The sequence below is a fragment of the Periplaneta americana genome, chromosome 12, assembly GCF_040183065.1.
Source record: "Periplaneta americana isolate PAMFEO1 chromosome 12, P.americana_PAMFEO1_priV1, whole genome shotgun sequence".
In the NCBI taxonomy this organism is placed as follows: domain Eukaryota; kingdom Metazoa; phylum Arthropoda; class Insecta; order Blattodea; family Blattidae; genus Periplaneta; species Periplaneta americana.
In genome coordinates this window covers 48,094,407-48,116,828 of record NC_091128.1, presented here as the reverse complement: position 1 = coordinate 48,116,828, position 22,422 = coordinate 48,094,407, and the positions used below count along the sequence as shown (strand labels likewise).

Below are 22,422 nucleotides of genomic sequence, written 5' to 3'. Positions count from 1 at the left end.
GAGAATGCAGATGCTTTAGCAAAGAAGGGCAACACTGCTACTTACAGACCTGTTACTAAATCTACGTATTACTCTGTGAAAAGATTTATTAAGTCTACATACTTAGACTTGAACAAACAGAATTTGATAACACAATCTCAAGGGAAAAAATGCAACTCTTTGCATCATAATCCACAGATAATTCCCGATTTACCACGAAAATCGTCTGTTGCTGCATTTAGATTGGCAACAGACCATGATTGTTTGGCCAAACACCTGCATAGAATTGGAATATATCAGTCCCCTAACTGCCCATTGTGCAAGTCAAACCAAGAAATGGATTCGGAACACCTCAAAATCTGTGCTTCAGTGGCTGACCATGATAATATCTTTGAAAAATATTGGAGTGCAGGAAGTCAAATGACTTTATTATCAAACGTCTGGCATTACAAAACAACAATTTTCCTACTAATTTGTTTTTCTATTGCTCTATTAAACTTATAGCATATAGCCTATTAACTTGTTGTATCCTATAGGATACATTGCCAATTTAAGAGTTAAATATGATGTTTAATGGGTTACAATAGTGAATTTCGGTATAAATTCTTGTTTACTTAATCAAAATGGTAGTTCAGAACAGGTTTCAGACATAATTACAGCTATTAAAAATGGAGGTCTTAGTCTGCAACAATTCGTGATTATTTTCCATTACTTCATTTTAAATTAGCACTGAAACTGGCTACCAGGCATAAAGTCCAGGATTATAATGTCCATACGTCAAAATGTCCATGAAATAATGTTCACGTTGAAAAATGTCCATGTTAAATTGTCCAGAGTCAAAATATCCATAGTTCTATAATGTCCACTTGACTCTGATGTCCAGAGTCATAATGTCCATAGCTCTATAATGTACACTATATCCATTGTTCAAGGTAGTTATAGTAATCTATGTAAAATTTTTCAAGTACAAAACTAACCAGAAATGAAATTTTTAAGATGGAATGAAATCCTCAGTTATTGCCATAACAGAAGGGTAAGTCACTTCTTTCTTTTCTTGGGTAACTGTAACAACATCATGACTTTAATAGAGAGAGGACAAAAATATATTGGTGATGCAGGGAAAGGAAAATTTGTAATGCTGCAATGATAACTAACAGCAACCTGCATAACATTCGGGTTTTGCGGGATGGCACAGATAAGCATTTACATAGTGCCGATGAAGCTGGTATAGAAGTAAAGTGCATCTTGAACTGTTTTAAGGCTAGAGGAAGAGCGTCGACTGTACATCATCCATCCATTTGGCGATTTATACAGTATATAAAGCTCGAAGGAAATGAAATTTGGAGACAAATATTGCAAGAAAGAGTGGGGCATACACAAATTAAATAGCCGGTGAATAAAACGAATTTTACGAATCAAAGACAAATTCTTCAGATTGTGAGAAACTACAACTGGTACAAAGAAAATGGAGAAATTCTCATATAGCTACCTCAAAAGTATTGGTTACCATCTTAAAAGTGAGGCTCCGATTCCCGATTATTAATAATTTATTTGTACGAGTTATGGAATAAAATTTAATGCGTTCTATTCAAGCAGAATTTTCCTTTTAACTTGGACATTATGGACGTTTGACACTATGGACATTTTCACCTTACGAACGTTTTATCATATGGGCTTTCTGTCGTATGGACATTTAGTACATGGACATTTTCACCGTATGGATATTTTGACAATATGGACATTTTGACCATACGGAGATTTTATCATATGGACGTTCTGTAGTATGGACTATATACGGTGGAAGCCTAAAACTTATCGTTTCACTATCTGCCTCACCTGCTTTCACCGTCATGTATGAAATTCTAGTGAAGAGAGTCCAATACGATATTTAAATTAATTATGCCAGCCACAACATGGACTTGTTCAAATATCACTGAAAGAATATGTCAGTAACATTTGTCTGTTGCACAGAAAGTGAATCAGCTGATCGACTACAAGACGAGGCTCGTGGACCAATTGGACAGGAAGAACGTAGCGCTCAACAAAGCTTACGGCCTGGGCAGAAAGCCGTGCGACACGCCCACAGGAACTACGGTAAGTCTGCAGGTAGCAAAAAACATAGGCCTACTTATTACAGCTCGGAAGATCCAACATTTCGTCCTATACGCTATGGACAGACGTTTAGTATGAGCAAACGCAACCTTCCGACAAGGAAGTTCGACTGTAAATGTGGTCAGTGCCTAAAAATCTTTTATGCTCGACCATGCCTAAATGTAGTAATTATACACCTTGTAGTAGCCCTTTAATGCACCTCATTAAAGTACACCTATTCATTGTAGTTCAGTTGTTCAGCCAGTGAGAAATCACCATTGTACCATTATAAAAGCGCAAGTATCGATTATTCTCGGATATGCAATCGAAACACAACTAGCGAAATGTCACGGAGGCTGGAAATCCAATACTGTCGCAGAAGGTTATGTTCTGTTACTATAATAATTAGCGTTAATTGTAAATAATATTCAAATAAATTCCACTTGTCATCTCGTTTTCAATGTCTAAATCAATTTCAAGGTTATATCAAGATTAATCTTTATTTTACTCTCTAGATTATATCAAGGTCAATGACATTTGTTTCTAGGAAAAAATCAATACTTTCGCGTCTGCGCACAGCTCACAATTTACGAGATATTGCACAAGGTCAGTTCCGCTCCCCAGTGAGATAAGAATAACATGAATATTTATGAATAATTTCAAGTTAGAAATATGATCGAGCATAAAAAGTCGTATGAAAATGATGAAACTCGCTTCCGCTCGTTTCATAAACATATTCGCGTCTTAATTACTACCATTATAGGCTCGTTGCATAATGTACTATACTGATATCATGCCATATCTTAAACATATCTTAAATAAACAAATTTAATACTCTGAATTGTTTTCATAAAATGTATTGCAGCGTATGACTATACAGTATAATTGCAGTGAAAAAGTCTTATCAGATCTATCAGGAAAGAGAATTCCCCACAATAACATTTGCAGCAAATCCTAATGTTTGATCTGTCGCTTCGTCTAAGGCAGGCCTGCAGAGCCCGTAAGTAGGGGAAATATGATGTCAGCCTCACTCCACCTCTATTGGGATGATCGACTTCTACGTAGAGTTGTTGACATTCTTTGCGTGTGGAGGGACCACAAGTGGCGGCACTATAATTTTCAGAAAGGGTTGTAATAAAGTCATTGGGTTTTTCTGTCGGTAGTTTCTTTGAGATTTCTTTGCTTTAGATTTTCCAAAACGTTCCTCCTATCATCACCTACGGAAACAAATTTATATATTTAAGTAATGAACCTTCAACTGAGAAACTACAGTTCTGCAAGCCTGGTCTAAGGAAACTCAAATCTTCTTGTCTGTCACCCTTTTTCTTATATCGGCTAAAACGTTGGCATCACAACCTTTCATGTAGGCCTACCTTTCATGAAGTGTTGACTCGGAGGAAAATTTTTGTGTGTGTATTCTTCTATGAATTGTTTGAAGAAATGGTTATCTACTTTATGAAATGGAAAGTTGCCCGACTTGAATTTGAAGTGAATGCACTTTTTTATCTCCTCCTCCCATTCCAACAATGTTTACGACATTTCTTGGCGTTACAGTGTTCATCAAACAGTCTTCGTTTCCACCCTCTTTTGTTTTTGGCACAACTTATTATGTACTTTCCATTCAAAGAAAATAATCTACTTCCAAATTACTTTACCAAAGCATTTATTTGTAAGTCAAAATGTATAATTTCAAAATTTTTAAGTTCCATCCCATTAAAATACAGGGTATTTCCGAGGTGGTGTTACAAACTTTCAGGGATGATGGCGAAGAGCACATGTGTCAATTTGAGATAAGGAACCATGGTCCGCAAATGACTGAGTCGAAAGTTATAAACAAAAATAGTTGTGTGGAAATGGAATTGTAATTTCGCACAACGTGCCCTCCTTTCCTTAACTTTTGGAACAGTCGTGGAAAGATGGTATGGGCCGGATGTGTCCTACGTGGGTACTTGTTACTATACAATCTGTGAGCTTGCCTACTGTTCTCATTGGCTCATCCGTATTTGAAAATCAGGTCTGCTTATTCCGCTCTCGTGTATTCCTCCATTTCACTAGGACTGATCGACTGGACACTGCAACTTGTACACATAAACTGCTGTCTACAGACGTGTATATCAGGACCGACCATGTCCGTTACACTTTACGCTATCTGTATTCCTTTGGTGTAGTTTCCTGTCCCCATCCCTCAGACAGTGCACTGAATGGAATACTGTAAGTAGACAACGTAAACAACGTCAAATGAATACAATATGTGTAAGATGTACACATAAATGCACATAAATAAGGTGTACAGAGGAATAAAATTGTTTCATTTCCACACAACTATTTTTGCTTGTAACTTTCGACTCAGTCATTTCCGGACCAGGGATATTGATCTCAAATTGATGCATGTTCCCTTCGCCATCATCCCTGAAAGTTTGTAACACCATCTCGGAAACATCCTGTATAACCGAATTCCCCCAACAAATCATTCACCTTCAATTCTCCGAATATACAGTAGTTGGATGTGTCATTACAGCTATTTATTCTTCGGTGTACTTGTGATCAGATCATAGGTTGTAGGCATTCTAAACTGTGTCCTGGCATGCTTTCCACAGCGTTTTTAGGCAGTGACCATTTCGTCTGTATACACGATGAAACTCGCTTTGTGAGTCTGTCTACTCTGAGCCTGCTGCCTGAGAGAGGCGCCCAGGACAGAAAGTCGGAATTTCCGAGCTTTAATAATTATATTTCCTTACTGTAGGTGCAGTACATTTAGGGCCAATTGTATAAACCACTTAATCTTAGATCAGAGGTTAATTGATCCTCGTTCTAGCTGAACTTGCAATTTGGTGTTGTATAAAGTCTAATCTGAGATGAATTTGTCTTAAACTAAAATCAACTTTGACTGAAGAAATTTCTCCGATTAAGTTAGTTGATTCAAGTTCAGTTATTTCTTTTCTGTTTGAAATATACGAGTGACAGATTGTGCAAAAAGAATAACCATTATTATCAATATTAATACATACATATATATATATATATATATATATATATATATATGTTTTCAATTTCTTGCCTTAATACACAAACATTCTTATATTTTATAAGGCTTTATCGTATTCTGTAGTATAAAATAACATAACCTATAATTATATTATGTTTATAACCATTAATTATTAATGAATATGATAGGCACATTCATAAATTTTCAATTAACTGTATTACTAAACGAAAATTGTCGTTGTATAAAGCTTTATTATGTTTAGCGGTATCAAGCACCATAATATGATAACAATTTCGAAAACGGTCTATCTTCTTGTTGTCCGCCATTATTTACAATGCACAAAACAAACCAGTGTCTTCAACAGAGTGTACGGAAAGTCGCCAAAAAGTACTTGGAAAGTCGCTAGATTTCTCACTATCAACAAAGAAAGATTAAATTTTGTCACTATGGGGTGTTAAAAAGGTCGCTAAATCTCTATTTAAGCAATATAAAATTTAAAAGAAATTGTCGTTGAAAAAGAGTTAAAGTCGCTAAATTGGCAACACTGAATAAACCTGTACAACATGGCCCGCGCATCACATACTTCACCTGTTTATCCGATGTTGCCAAATCCTTTTCACGTGAACTTAGATTGCATTTGAACCAAAGTAATTTGATCGCAGAAAAGTTTTATACAATAGAAGTGTCTGAACTCGGTTTACTTTCCGATCTTCAATCAAAGTTGATCTTTAGTCAGAGAGCTTTATACAACTTGGGCCGTACACTTTTATTGTGCTAGATTCAGTGCTTCAGATCACGATATTTATAATGCGTATTGGTTAGAATTTTATTAATACAGCACCACATAGAGATCAAATAAATCTTTATTTCCACGGAACGCACTGGGTCTCGGGTTTGAGTCTTAAAAACTGTGAAAAATAGAATTGTTCTTCTGGTATCAAAGCGCGACACGGACCTTTGACTGAGAACTAGTTTCGTTACTCAGCAATGCAGAGATGCAAAGAAGAGGAAGTCGCAAGGCAGAAAGATCTGCAAAACTACGCGCGATATTCCGACCGGGCAAGCATTTTCGGGACTTGTGCCATAACTCATAACTAATTTATAATTTATACAGGGACATCATTTTATTTTTACTTCAATTTTTATTTTACCTGAGTTTTTGAATGTACTTCACTCCCATCCCTTCTACTAATGAAGTTCCAACTATCCTCCACACAGAACCAAAACCTTATATGGTAAACAGTACTGAGTTAGTGAGTATAGTACGTTCCAGAAATATGTTCGCGTTTTCCAGTGGCGAAAGATTTTCAATATTGAATTATATTTTCCCACAGGTACGGTCATCCGTTTCCCTACGTCGCATCCCGATTTTCCCTACCTGCTCCTACTCGCCCCTATGTAGAGGCTAGTGCCTGGACTGTCTTAGCTCTTTTGTGAAAATATTAATTTCTGTTAGGAAATGGACGTCTATGTAATATTACACTACTGTTTAAAATAACTTAAATAAAAGGGCCTCCTTAATAATTATCTCTCACGTGATTCCCCCCCCCTTTCTATGATCTTGCGGCATGATCACTTGGCCGGAGAGTAGATAGCATGCCTGAGTAATTTTATCTTTTCGGATCGGGCAGAAGTGAAGACTGAATTTACAGTACGTAAGGTACTCTTTTATAGAGTAGGTACAGAATTATTTCAACATGAGTTACTGATACGAAGTACGAAACTGATAATTGGAATTAGGTACAATAGTCTGTAGTGCGATAATATGCACAAAAGAACTGAAGCCTGTATCGGAATTAACGGCCACCATTTTAAAAAATGTGTTTAAATATCCGTATTATGAATATTTTTCAATTTAACTTCAATCTCTAAATTGTATGCTAATGTTCTGTAGACAGTATAATATACACTGCATAATGAATACGTTCGCATGGATAACTCAGTTCGTGAGTGAAAATTCTAAGTGTTAATACTGTACTGTATTTTGATTAAACAAAAACCGCATAAAAATTATCAAACCTAAAATCGCGATATTTCCTAGTTTACGTAAATGGATGAACTACTTTTCTTCCCTCCTATACCTAGTAAACTGATTTGTTTATATTTTACGCCAGTATCATCGAACTGCAGTCGTGGAAGAGGATAGCAAACGGTATTTCCGGCTTTCAACTGTTAATCTAAAGGTATAGCCACGTTAATATTAAAAATGTTAGTAAAATAAAATGATGCCCCTGTATATCTGGTAGAGTTAAGACCATCCATAAGGTTTTCTTTTCTACACTACTAGAAGTGATATATTAAAACTATAGCAATAACAAAAGCAGGCCTAATAAAATTAATGGTAATTCTTAAAATATAAAATCGTTATCATGCACATTAAGGAGCTTAAATATAACGAAATATTGACTATATATGATACATAATTAAATAACTATGCGAGTTTAAATAATATGGCCGCTTGTTTTTCCTCAGCTCTGTGCCGTTCTACTGAAATAAAGTACGGAGTTTCTTAGGTAATTCTTGAATATTACATTTATTAAACTTAGAATAATGACTAAAAGGATTCAAATTACTTTCACTTGCTATTACACTGTGCTAAAGTTTTTTCTTGTTTTTATTCAAAATGAAAGTAATTTCTTACAAACCAGTTTCTGAGAATTTACGGGAAATTAGAGGGCGCTGGAAACATTTTAACTTTGGAAACATGTTAACAATAAGGTTTCGCTAAGTAAATACTTCTGCACAGAAAATAATCGCGTCAGATGTTAGTATGCATGCAGGATTAAATAAAGTAATCTGTTATTTGACAACGCTTTTTCAACTGCTATGGTATAGCATATGAATGAGGTGACGTTAATAATCTCAATGAAATGAGTCCAGGGTCCAACGCCGAAAGTTACCCAGCATTTGTTCTTCTTGGGTTGAGGACAAAACCTCAAACCAGGTAACTTGTCCCAACCAGGATTTGAACCCGGGCCCGCTCTTTTCACGGTCAGGCAGGTTAACCGTTACTCCACAGCGATGGACTTCAATGACGTATACATCAATATATATGTATAAGCGAAATTACAAGTGATTTGTTATGTACGTTCTCATGTACTGGAGGTTCTACAACTTGGATTATTTGCAGTAATATTTCAGAGTGCATGACTTAATTTCATACGTTTTCGTTATTGATATTAGCCGGTTACATTCAGCGACCATTTGGATCACAGAATGGGTGTATTACTTCAGGTAGTAAAATTTCAGACCAGTAAAGAAACGGGCTTATTGAAATCTAAAGTCAATTTACAATGAAGTTAAGGAATTCAAAATACTGTATAAGATCTTTTCATTTCTTGTCAGAATACTTCCATGTTTCTAATGATGATGATGATGATGGTGATTATTTTTAAAATGAACATATAGCTCATAGATCATACAACATTTTATAGCCAAAGACATACAAGATAAGTTACTAATAGTTTGAATATACCTATGTGTCCATAATTAAATTTATAAACATATACAGGGTGGAAGTAAAATAACCTTGCACATTAAAAGTGACGATAGGGTACACTTAAATAAATAGAAAACCTATATTACGTTTTGTGATTAAATGCACGGTTAATTATAAAATTAAATTGGAAGTTACAGCAGTCTGGCTACATCGTCGCTAACACACTCTTCTCTTTTTCTCGTAATACAGATGTAAGAGGTCAAAGAACTCAGGTCTGTCTCGCGAGGTGAGCTACAGTACACCTCCCTCTCTAGCTACGATGTTCCAATCTGTTTGGATCGAGCAGTGGCTTGAAATGAGTGGTTTTTAAATTAAATTTAGATGAAAACCGTTCACGTTGTTGATATACGCGAGAGGGATAAATTATTCTTTATTAAGTTTTCTATCGATATGAACAAAAACAGAATCCTACTCCCAATAGTTATCGAATAAAGAAGGTGTTAAACGTTTGGAATTTTTTTCTAAAAAAAGCTATGAATTTTCCACTAATATGGTATTACAGTTTTTTGTTACACACAACATGAACTATTCGTTTTGAAAATCTGCACGGATATTTTAGTTCCACCCTATATAAATTTAATATTTAGATCAAAATGAAACATTGCTTTAAAGATATTTGGAAGCTGTCTATAGTAAAGGTATGCAATATTCATATTGTATCCTTAATAATGTAACCTCGACACATCCATTAAACGGGTTTACAGATCCTTATAATTCCATGAATATTTCATTCAAATTTCATCCTCATTGTAAAGATTATTGATATATTTTCACAATATTCATAAATAATAATTTTATTTATGCGTTCCTTGCGTTGTTAATATCACAAAATTTAACGGCTAATTGTCTGTTAGAAAGCGGGACAACGGAACACCTGGACTATCTTGAACAGATTTAATACGTTCTGTTTAATAGTGGCAATAAATTTTATGACCGCTAACTAAGAGCAACTAGCAGCTGAATTCTATAGCAGAACAGGCTTTAAATTATGTTAAAACCTTAGGGGAGAGTTGGGTAGAATCGGACATCGGGTAATATCGGACAGTGAGTTCCTTTCATCTACCACCAAATGAAGTACCTGAATGACATAGTTACGTTTCTGTGATATCACATACAGAAACGTAACCATGTCATTCAGGTACTACGATCTGGTGGTAGATGAAAGAAACGCACTGTCCGATATTACCAGATGTCCGATACTACCCAACTCTCCCCTACTGCTTAAGTTTTATTTTACCGGATTGAACGCTAAAGATTAATATCTCCTTAAGTATAAAATGTTCATATTACTAATATTTATACACAAATGCATCTTATATTACTATCAGCCTTTCTGCCTCTTCATTTTGTGTCAGAGGGCTTCATCAAAGGCTGTGGGAGGAAGTGATGTAATCTATCTCGTAGACTTAGGCCGTGTCTCAAAGCTACATTTTCAGCTGAAGTGAACTAGATTGTTGACTAAATAACCGGATGTGACATCAGAAGTTACGATCCAAAGCTACATAATGCATAACAATCAAGTCCGTAGTAGCTAGTAAACAAAAATGCTTGCCTGATTGTTGACTTGTACACTAAACAAACATGGATACCTCATTAACAAGTGAGGGTATGAAATCTGATGATAGTTTGGAAATAAAATGTGAGTTCAATGTTGAATAACACGTTAATTTGGAACATTGACATTGTTGATATCTGCGTTACATTTCTTTAATATTGTAATATTTCAGACTCTTAACTTTTCCACATTTATTTCGATTGTTGATAGGCAAACGTATTTTTCATGGATATCTTTTGACCATCTTTTACAATTCTACATCTTTCTACGTTTCTGTTCTAATGTCTCCGAAAATTACTATTCAGTTCATAAACCTGAGAATTAAGTATCTTGAACTATTTACTGGAAAACTGTTTATAAACAAAACATTCGAATCTCCAAAAAATAACAGTTGATAACTCGCAATTAAACTGCATTAGACACTGCCTTCTTAATTTAGTGCAATACCGTAATTCCATGGCTTTGAGAAAAATAATTTACAATTCATGTTGGAAAGTGTTCAGCTAAGCCTCGTGTTAATCATATTTTGATACATGTTATTATTTCAGAAAAATAATCTATGAAGAAGGCCATGATTCCAGCATACATGTTCAAAGCTCTGTGTGTAGTTTACAAGTCAGCTAGTTGCTGGTTATTAGCATGTAGTATAGATGTAGGTCATCCCATATTATTTGCAGATGACACAGGTATAGTAATTACAGCCAATAACTCCAACACATTCCAATCTTCAACAGAGGAAATTGTCTTCAAAATATGTGACTGGTTCTCAGTCAGTAAATTGGTATTAAATTGTAACAAAACTAACATAATTCAATTTAAATCCTATCCAAATTCAACCTCGCAAATTTCTAGCGCAATAATTAACAATAGACCCCTATTAGAAACAACAACAACAACCAAATTTCTTGGCTTAAAAATCGATGTGTTAAATTGGAAAAATCATATTAAAGAAATTACCCCCAAACTAAATTCAGCTTGTTTCGTATTAGATCTATGCAAAAGATAGTAAATATCAATACTTTAAAAACAATATACTTTGCATACTTCCACTCGATAATGAGTTTTGGAATAATATTCTGGAGAAATTCCACAGATAGTAACAGTATATTTCTATTACAAAAAAGAGTAATTAGAATGATAATAGGTGCCAAATCTAGGGAATCGTGTAGGACTATTTTAAAAAAACTACAAATAATGCCCATGGTTTGTCAGCATATCTTTTCATTAATAATCTTCCTCGTATGTAATCGTGAAAACTTTGTAATTAATTCAACAGTTCATAGCATAAATACAGGTCAAAAATTACTTACATACTTCATCGGCAAGTCTATCGTGCTATCAAAAAGGAGTGCGTTATCTGGCAGTAAAAATGTTTAATAGCCTCCCTAGCGATATAAAAAGAATGAAACTCAAAACATAAAATTATTTAGGGTCAAATTAAAGAAGTACCTAATTTCTCACGCCTTCTATTCTGTAGTTGAATTCATGACATTCAATAACACGTCATGAAATTTATACTAAAACTACGTGTTCTACTAGTAGACTATATTGTAAATCTCGTCTGTATATATTTCATCTAGACTGTGACTATAAATTAAGACTTTATAATAGTATTAAGTTTTTTGACTTGTTCCATATTCTAGCTGTAAGCAATGTATGAATACCATGGAATGTTAATAAATACAATACAATACAATACAATACAAAGCTCTCTAGTGTGTAGTTTACAAGTCAGCTAGTTGCTAGTTATTAGCATGTAGTATGACTTGAGACACGGCCTTAGTGTTTGAAAGGGATAATACCTAATAATTATCTGTTCATTTCCGTATGCTATAATTATTTTGAAATTTTAATATTTATATTTTGTTAAAAACTTATTTCATTAGAATGTTTTAGTGCTATTGACATGTAAGATATTTCGATTGATTTAGGCCACTAAATAGGATGTATAAGTAGCCGGTCTACATGGCGAGAAACGTCTGAAAACTGTACGAATATTTCTGTAGAGCGCCGAAGTGCAATAGGAAATTATTCAATCCGTGCTAAAATGAAATAACTGAATCAAAGTTTGACTTTATTTAATTAAACGCAATCGAAAAGAAAGCTACATTACAAATTTGCAATTGGAGTCAATTATAAAAAAAAATATATCAGTAACTCGCTTTCTCCTTTCGAAGATACACGAGTAAGGTTAGTAGGCCTATTGCTGCCGATTGTTTCTATCTATGCTTCATAATTATACTTGTGAGCATGACTGTACTTTCTCATTAGTTTGGATTTTGTAACAGTAAAAGCCTGATGAAACTTTCGCTATAAATCTACACGCAACGAAAACAATTATTGTTCATTCATCTGTTTATACAATTCTTTAGTTAAGAATATGACTGAATACTTACTACACAAGGTGATTCACGAGGATTTACCGTCCTTTACGGAGCTTATTTCTGAAGACATTCTGAGCAAAAAATGTCATATAAACATAAGTTCTTATTTTCAATATTTTCAGAATTATACTAATTTAAAGTTGTTTGTAAAATACATTTTTTCTTTAGTTTGAAGGTAAAAGAATAATAGAAATAGAGAATGAACAATTCAGAAGTATCATTTCTTTAATTGGCAAGTATTGTGAAGCTTAAAAATGTGCTGTGAACTCCTTAGTTGCTTCGTACATACATATTTTTCTATTTTTAACTAGAAAATTACATTATTCTTACGTACTTATCACAACAATTATTACAAATCACACCACTTCCACCGACTTAATTATTTGCAGTTCCATTTTGCATTCTACTTTACAGTCTTGAAGAATTTACAGCACAGTTTAGAAAATGTCGCCGTCCGCTCGAGTACACTTGGCCGCACGCTTGTGAACGGCACTCGTCGCTCTACGTAACTGCATACGGCTATCTTTGATTTCCATAGCGCTCGCTCTGGCTGCTGACTGCACGCTGATCAAGATCGCGCGTTCACAGCAATGCGTTCCAGTAACGAAACGTAACTCTGTAAATATTGAGAATAGAACTCATGTTTATATGACATATTTTGCTCAGAATGTCTTCGGAAATAAGCTGCGTAAAGGACGGTAAGTCCTCGTGAATCACCCTGTATAACAAAAGTAATCACTGAAAACATTGCTTTATGAAAAGTCTTTTACATGAAAACCAGATAATACAGAGAGATCTCTATAAAACTCTACAATTTTATTGAGTTATAATTTCCCTCTGGAACCTAGTATAAACTTCAAATTGAGGTTAATGATCTCAGTGGCTGTGGGAGATTCTATATTGGTACCCCTGCTATCCATTTTTGACTATTATGACTATTGTTGGCTATTAGTAATTAGCTCGCAGTCTCTAGTTTTTGCAGTCCTAACGCGAACATACAGTTCTAAATTCGGCAGCGTATTTTTATTGTGAAAACATATTGGAAGACAAATTCTTTGATTCAACCACAATGGCCATTTCGAATGGAATTCGGTGTGTGTAATGTTCCAACCAGGCCAACATTTTATCGATGGCAAGAAAGCTGCAAACAATTGATTCGCTCCTGCGGTAATGGAAAACACAGACCAGCAATGACTCAAGATTTGTTTTGATGATGTTCGAGGACGTTTAGTGAACTTACGAAAGAAATTATTGCGGCGATTCAGCCAGGAGACAGATGGTGCATACGTCTAATGATTCTATGAAATTTAAAGCCAGCTTCTTCAGTGATAGTGTAATCTCAACAAATCTGTGGCCCCTCAGATCACCTGACCTAACCTCTGCGGACTTCTTTTTATGGGGCTAACTTAAGAACAGAGTATACAACAATAAACTGCGGTCACTTGCTGAACTTCGTGGGTCCTTAGGATTGAAATCAGCAACATTGACGAGGATACACTTCGGGGAACGTCAAGGAATATGGTGCGACGAGTACAGTTGTGTATAAATACAGGTGGAAGACATTTTCAATATTTACTCTGGGAAATCTCCCACAGTTACTCTGTAATTCAGAACAGATTGCAAATGTTTGCTATTATTGGTTCAGAAGTTATAAGTCATTAAAATTGTAAAGGTTTATATGAATCGCTCTGTATAATGATATGGTTCCTTCTTTATTGCTCTGTACAAGGATTTTGTGTTACTTTGATTACACTGTACGTTACTGTACACATATTTTTTTACGCTTTTAGGCCTCCACTGGGTTCCAAGGCTACGTGTACTAAGGAGGATTAAAACGTCCGTCGCCTGATTGAGATTTTTCACTATTACACTGACAGAGAAATAATTTTCTCCAACAGTGAACAGACTGACTATTATAAATTGAGAATGTGGCAGTCTTCATGTAAATTGCAAATCATTTTATTACCCTATTGTAAATATACAAAATTTCTAGCAGTACTCTGAAAGAGAGTGATATCGAGCTCAGGGGAGAATTCAATACATCGAAGACTATCGTATCTTTCATTACAGCTTAATTACGAGTATTTTAATTGCATTCTAGATATACTAATTACTGATCGAGTTATTTTACTGATATCAGTATAAATTCCAAAATTATTCACTACTGCTTTATGATGCAAGTTTTGTGTGAAAGGTGCAATGTACAGGGTCTTTAAAAAGTATCCAATATTTTAGGAGGTGCTAATATGCATTAAAAAAGAAAATAATGTCTAATAAACATGGGTCCTACAAGACATACTTTCTGAGATATGAACACTTGTTCACAGGATGTGCTCAATGTGACGTCCATTCATTGCAATGCATTCCTCTGCCCCTCTGCGTATGGAATCACACGCTCTTTGAAATTTGTTTCATTACGTTAATAAGAAAGTCCTGATAACGATCCCCAGTTAATCTCTGTGATAGCACGTATGGCCCTATTAATCTATCACCAAGAACGCCTACCCATACGTTGATTCTGAATCGTTACTGATGCCTTGTTTCTTCAACTGCATGGGGATTTTCATCAGCCTATATATGCTGATTACGAAAATTCACATCATCATATCTGCTGAATCGCGCTCATATCCGCAACCAAACTTTTGTTTTTAGTATTCCTTGCGGCGTATCATTATTCCATTCCAGGGGTGTCAACTACGGTATGATTATCTGGTAGTCAGCTGTATTGTAGGGCAGAAAAATGCATTGCCATAAATGGATGTCACATTGAGCACCTCCTATGAACAAGTGTTCAGATCTCAGAAAGTATGTGTTGTAGGACTCATATTTATTAGACATTATTTTTTTTGTTTTGATGCATATTACCACCTCCTAAAATATTGGATACATTTTTTAACATCCTGTATAAAACAATGTTACTTTTCAGTAGCTGTTTACAGAGTTAAAGAATAAAAATAATCTCACTAGCTCGCAGCGTTTTAAATAATGTTGTGAACCAGACTTTAAGTGAACCAGAAACATACTCCTAAACTGATTGACATAAAGGCTGTCATGTTTTTTCTCAATAACACTTAATTTCAAGAAATATAATCACAACAATAATTTGTAATAGATTTCATAGTCATTATATCTGTGACTACATTGAAGAACATCCTATTCAAATATTTTTTATTATAATCACAGTTTTGATATCAAAAGGCGAGGTTATTTTGTAAATACTCATGTGAAAATAATACAGCCTTCTTAACAAAGCATCTTACTTCTCTTGTTCACATTCTTATATCTTCAATGTTTCAATCATATGCTTTTCATAAATGACGTTTCTTGACTGTTTTGTGTTATACTTTCTTGCAGGGTTTAGCCTATCTGCCTTCGCACTAGATTGTGCTGTCACTCAGCTGCTCATCTCTTGAGCATGACGGATGTTGCATGCAAGATGGGTCTTCATCTTTCTTTTCGTTCATAGCCATAATTAAATTACCAACTCTTGAATTCCTTTTTATATTCAAATTGTCACTTGTACCAACATCGTATTGTCAGCTTTACCGGGAGAATGTTTTTTTCTCAATGTAGTAGACCTGACAATAAAATGTTTATCATTTCTTGGCATTTTTATTGTTGCATTAGCGTCGTAAAATATCCATTTCAATTCAATGTCATTTAGATACGTTATTACTTTATACAGTATAAATTTGATATTCATTTTACGTTAATATAAACGAAAGTCGCTACTTAATTGTTAACTGCAGATTTTCGTCGAACTGATAATATAAAGATGAAAAGAATTAAAATATTTTCCCTGCAAAATCTATTAAAATGCCTAATAAATATGAAGCATAACTTTAAAATAAACTCAAATATATTTTAAAGACATATCACTTTCAAAATGCCTCACTTCCTTCAAAAACTTTCAAACTTTAAGTGTTTCAGTCACTTTTAAGATTTCACTAACAATACAACAGTAACTATCACTTTCATTTGCTACGTTTTCTATCGGAAGTCATGCATTTATATACTAATACTTCATCATCAGTTCACTTTCTCTCCCGTAATAATTTCTTTCCATATAATTATAGCATGAACATTTGGCATTTCATATCGCATATAATCATTTGAAGTTCTCTAGTACAGACACATTTCTCACGAGACAATAACTCTTTATACTTTAATGAGAGGTTTAAAAACACATGTGTGTGCACATGAAACTTGCATGCGTGTATTTCAGCCATAATAGTAGTTTAAGAAAATTAAGTACTTCAGACAATTTGTATCAATACTTATTGTTAAATACTACATGTTATAATTCCTGGAATACTACACATTTGCTCAATTTTTATCGTTCGGGGTTGTCTACTTTTAGAAATGCAGTTACTCTATGTAAACAGTTAATGTTATCCTGTAATATCTGATAAAATATGAAATATTATTTACTGAATGTTAATTTATTCATAGGACTGAATTGTGTATGATTTTATATGATAATAAATTTTATATTGGTATGTAACTATCAGTCTACAATGGTGAAGTAATCACATTTACCTTCCAACAATTCCTTGCAACTATCCATCCTGTTGTCTCAGTACCTGAAAATAAATAATCAAGTGTCATTTCAAACAAACATAGTTGTTTTCTTTTCGTTTACTAAACACAAATGTACCACAAGATTTGGAAGTAAATCCCGAAAAGATAAAGTATATGATTATGTCTCGTGACGAGAATATTGTACGAAATGGAAATATAAAAATTGGAAATGTATCCTTTGAAGAGGTGGAAAAATTAAAATACCTGGGAGCAACAGTAACAAATAAAAATGATACTCGGGAGGAAATTGGGAAAGGTCTGTTATTGAAGATAAATATCAAAGGTCCTTCAATAACTATCTATTTTTTTAAACCTAATGCATAATAGCCTACAAAAGATTACATTAGGTTACGCACTAGCGCTTTCGCTATTAAAATAGCTTCTTCAGGTCTGGTTTGCATATTATTCAGATTTTCACATAAAGACATAGATGGAAATGTAACATAATGAAATGTAATAAAGTACACGACGTGAGGAAATTATAATATTTAAAATAACAGTGCAAAAAAGCAAAGTAAAAAATGACTTGAAAAACAAGCGAATGGTTGTAATAATTCAAACCTCTATAAAGTCTAGAAATTAAGATAGGAAGAAGTATGGCTTGAGATAAAAGTCTGCAAAACATATGTGCAGTTTATAAAATGTAACAAAGACAGTTAAAAGAGTAAAAAATAAAAAAAAAAAATATATATATATATATATATATATATATATATATATATATTATTTGCATCAGTCATTACGACGTATGAAATGGCAGCGTGTAGTGAAATCTGCAAAAATCAATAAGAAACGTTTTAATAAAGGAACCTATGCGGATGTAACGATAAACCACTACTTAAAAAATCTCGTAAGTGGTTTATCGTGCTATCTTAATAGCGAAAGCGCTGGTCGCATATGTGTTTTGTGTGCGTAACCTAATGTAATCTTTTGTATTATGCATTAGATTAAAAAAATAGACAGTTATTGAAGGACCTTTGATATTTATCTTAATTTACTTGTTAACTTGTTGGACCAACATGCCTTTCAAATAATGTCTGTTATTATTCTGCTGAGAAACTTTTATTATCCTCCTTGCTTTAACCCACAGTGAATTGGAAACGCATGTGACAGAATTTGACCTATACGAACTCTGCTGTACGTTTCACTGAGACACATTTTAATTAATCGAACTAGTTTCTTGAGAATACCAAATTCAATAAGAATATCACATAAAACTTCTCTCTTAACCGAGTCATATGCCTTTTTAAAATCTATAAATAACTGATGCACTGTACCCTTATACTCCCACTACAGAGAATATAAATAAATACAATTCTTACTGGCGCTTTCTTAAGGATGACATTAATGATATGATTATATAGAATTCATGACATTATGACAGAGGAAACTGGGAGCCGTAAGTTATCACATTGTAGTCCTCGCTATTAGAAGTTGTCTTTCCGGTATGGGAAGTAGGTGAATTCTATCGCAGATCGTCAGAAGACTGTACTGCATCATTATATGTGTATAAATACAGATATAAAATGATTAAATAGATACATAAATCAAGAGTTTCGTAGCATGCTGATCTCACATAGTAACAGACTGCGCAACCACACGCGGTGAATGTGCCACACTATCTCAACTATGTCACGTACGCGGAGGGCTATTCTAGCGAAATGCCAAATTGGGCGAGGTGCCCAGTTATGCAAGAGCAGAACGAGTTTCCAATAGTGTTAGCTAATACCACGGGCCTCAAAGTAACAAAAATAAATTACAGTACAGGAATTAATTTATTCTGCATTGTCACGACATAACGTTTCTTGACCAATAACCAAGTTTTGTTAGAATTAGGACTATAGTAGTACCGTGCACAAAAATATGCTCTGAGCTGTCTTAGTGAAGAGCATAACAAGTCTGCACGAAAAAAAGAATAAAAGTTTGCGCAACATACATACATACATACATACATACATACATACATACATACATACATACATACACGTCGGCCTTGATGGCGCAGTCATTAGAGTGCTGGCCTCTTGTGCCCAAGGTTGCGGGTTTGATCCCGTCCCAGATCAATGGCATTTAAGTCTGCTTAAATGCGATAAGCTCATGTCAGTAGATTTACTGGCTTCTAAAAGAACTCCTGCGGGACAAAATTCCGGCACACTGGCGACGCTGATATAACCTCGGCAGTTGCGAGCGTCGTTAAATAAATCATTTACAAATTTTTATATACCTATCTACACACATGCCTACATTATATTGTCGTCATTTTTATGAACTAATTTATTGTTGGATGATTTGGTATGTTCCCATCTCCTTAGTGAGTAGTAAGTCGAAAATTGTAAGTAGGCTACAAATATTTCAACATTTTCTTTTAATCACTTTCAGTGACAATAATCCTCGGACTCGTTATCATCAACAGGCAACATTTGTGGTAGAATTGCTAGATGACACTGTGTAGTGATGAACCGTTTCCTACATAACTCAAAAACTATCCAACATCCTGTGATGAAATGTTTTGTGTATATTTATGCGTGTCATACCTGCAATATGATGCAAGATCACTTCTCTAGCTTTGATTGATTGTCTGATAAAAATGAATGGCGTTTTTATGTGCCTTATGATTTGATTGAATAAAAAAAATTTAGCTACGCATCGCCACAATACCACAAAACACCATTCTTTTCACGACTGGTAAGACTACTCTTTAGCCTGCAATGGGTATGAGGTTTTATTCCTTTGCCTAATGATTCAAGTAGGCCTACTTGGAATGAAGCAACTAACGTCTTATCAGAAACGGCACTGCGGATTTTCAACGATTGTGAAGATTTCCTTAGCTTCGAAGATTACTCTACATTCTATTGTGCCATTAACGGAACACTTCCATAAACCAAACAGTAAAAAATATGTTTATTCTAGCACCTCCATCACGTAAAACCATATTGAAAACAGTCTACGTCAGCGGTGGCGAAAATGTAATCGTGCGCCGAGCCACTGTGTAACCTGCAACGTGCATAGCACCTATGGAGGGAGGCGGACACCCGAAGGGGAAGTGAAGCAGCTGTCTGACTTATTAACGGATTTTCATTTTCCTTACGTCAAGCACTTAAATATAATTTTATACAGTACAAGGCTACTAATGTTCAGTACGTGTAATGAAGAAAGAAATGAACAATAAATGAACCCCTCATTTAGGTCAATAAATGAACAATATCACAACCTAAAATTAACTGTATTCAAAATGTCTCTGCGACAAAGTTTCAAAATCAGGAATTATGTGACTTATTGCCAGTTGTAGTTGATCAGTCGTGATACAAATTAGGTTTTTACTATTTTAATTGTTGAAAATAATTTTTCACAAACGTAAGTTGTAGCGAACATGGCTTCAACAGAGCAAGCGAAAGAACGAAGCTTCGGATATTTATTTTTTGGCAAAGATATGAAAGTTCAACAATTGTCAAGTCCTTACATCTAGCTTTCATTTGACATCACATAGTAAGTCAGTGAGTTCAAATTGAAGAGCTAACCGCATTATTCGTACATCTGCTCAAAAAGAGTCGACGTACAGAGATGATGATGATGATGATGATGATGATGATGATGACAACAACAATAATAACGCTTAACCTTTTAATGTTTCATCAGTAACATGTAGTATAATGCCGTTTTATGTTATACAACCGTTTTCCTCGTAATACGGTCCCTAGGTCAGCCCTCACCGTAACGGTATTATTATGAAATGAGAACGGAATGGCGAGATGTTGACAGATTGATGTAGATGCCTAATATGGAGAATGTGACCTCGTACGTACAAGAAATGTCATTATGCATTTTTTGAATGAAACATTCCAAGCATAACTGGGACTCGAACCCGGACCACCTGCGTAACAGGTTGAAGGTCTGACTTAGCCACACAGCAGGGGTTAACGACTAAAAAGGGAGAAATACCAAGTCTTTCTTCCCCAGGTAAAAAATAGGCTAAAATCAACATCTCTCCTACGCCTAACCTGGCAGTTCTCTTGACTGGGCATGGACGGCTCAGGTCCTGTTATCACTGTTTCCAGATTATGGATAGTCCACAATGCACATGTAATGCTCCAGAGCAAACAGTTGATCACATTATATACGAATGTCAAAAATTAGAAAAACTAAGAAATGACTTCAAAAACGAAATTGGGAAGAAAGGTGGAAAACGGCCAGTAACAAAAACTTCAATGGTAAATGTTCAAAAGAAGGAATTTCTTAAGTTTGCTAACAGTATCGATTTCCAGCTTCTGTGATACGCCCCAGGAAATAAAGATATACAGAGGGGGGGATGAAGATAAAAGTCAAATTGAGTTTAAGTTTAAATAGGCACATCAGAACACTACTTAAGGATATTAAATCAGGAAAATATTGTACGAACTTATTGTCAAGATAAAGAAATATTAGGTGTATTACTAATAAGGGGTGATGTCGTACAAAATATACACAAAAGGAAGTATTAGTACGAGTGTTAATGAAATGAATTCCCGTTCAGTGTTTACAAAACTATCTTGGACTATTATTAATTAATAAAGAAATATCTATTTTTCAGAAATAATAGAAACTCTATAGCTATTTAAATATAGTCTACAATATCATTTTGTTAAATTTTTATTTATCAGTACATCAAAACGGGGTTTTATGCTGTTGGCAGCTAAAAGGAACAGTACTGATCGTAATGAAACATCAGTTACAGATGTTCGATATCTGACTTCATTAAAGTTGATAATAGAAAACAGTTGGTCACAAATATAAATGTTGAGCCAAACATACCAATCATTTTCACAGCTAGCCTGTGTAGTCGTGGATATTATTGCTAATGTTTAGTCTTGTAAAACTCAACCAGGTTAGTAGTATTATTCAAACGGTCTTTAGCCCTTAGGCCACATTGAAGATCAATACGTTCGAGCTGTAAATCGCATGACACTGTTTCAACTAGTGTTGAAGGAATTTATTATGATAAATTTAAACTTCTTTCCAATTAAGACAAAATTTTGGAACCTAGATTTAAATTCATTTTGAATTCCAATTAATATTTGCACATAATCGTTTAACATGGCTCCATGACAATGAGTTTCTATCGTTGGAAAGTGAGCCATATTACCTTCCGGAAACTGACTTATGAGAAGTTTAAGTTTACGACTGAAATCCCGTAATTTATTCAACACATCAACAATGAGCTGGCCTTTTCCCTGAAGAAAGATATTTACTGTTGAAGATTAATAAATTCTAACGTATCCAACTTCATGTAATAATGCAACTTGCAACTCCTGAAGCTTTTTACTGCGATGTTCACCAAAAAAGCTATCGTTTCTCTATGTGTGGACTAGTA

General features: G+C 34.5%; 1 protein-coding gene across 2 annotated transcripts in view; it reads left to right on the top strand.

Moving 5' to 3' along the window:
- The window catches only part of LOC138710390 (uncharacterized), a 228,221-nt gene that overhangs the window by 184,988 nt on the left and 20,811 nt on the right, over window positions 1–22,422 (top strand). For both annotated transcript variants that reach the window (XM_069841275.1, XM_069841274.1), the window contains exon 4: window positions 1,951–2,073. In XM_069841275.1, the coding sequence (XP_069697376.1) occupies window positions 1,951–2,073 (123 nt within the window). The remainder of the gene's footprint in view (window positions 1–1,950; window positions 2,074–22,422) is intronic.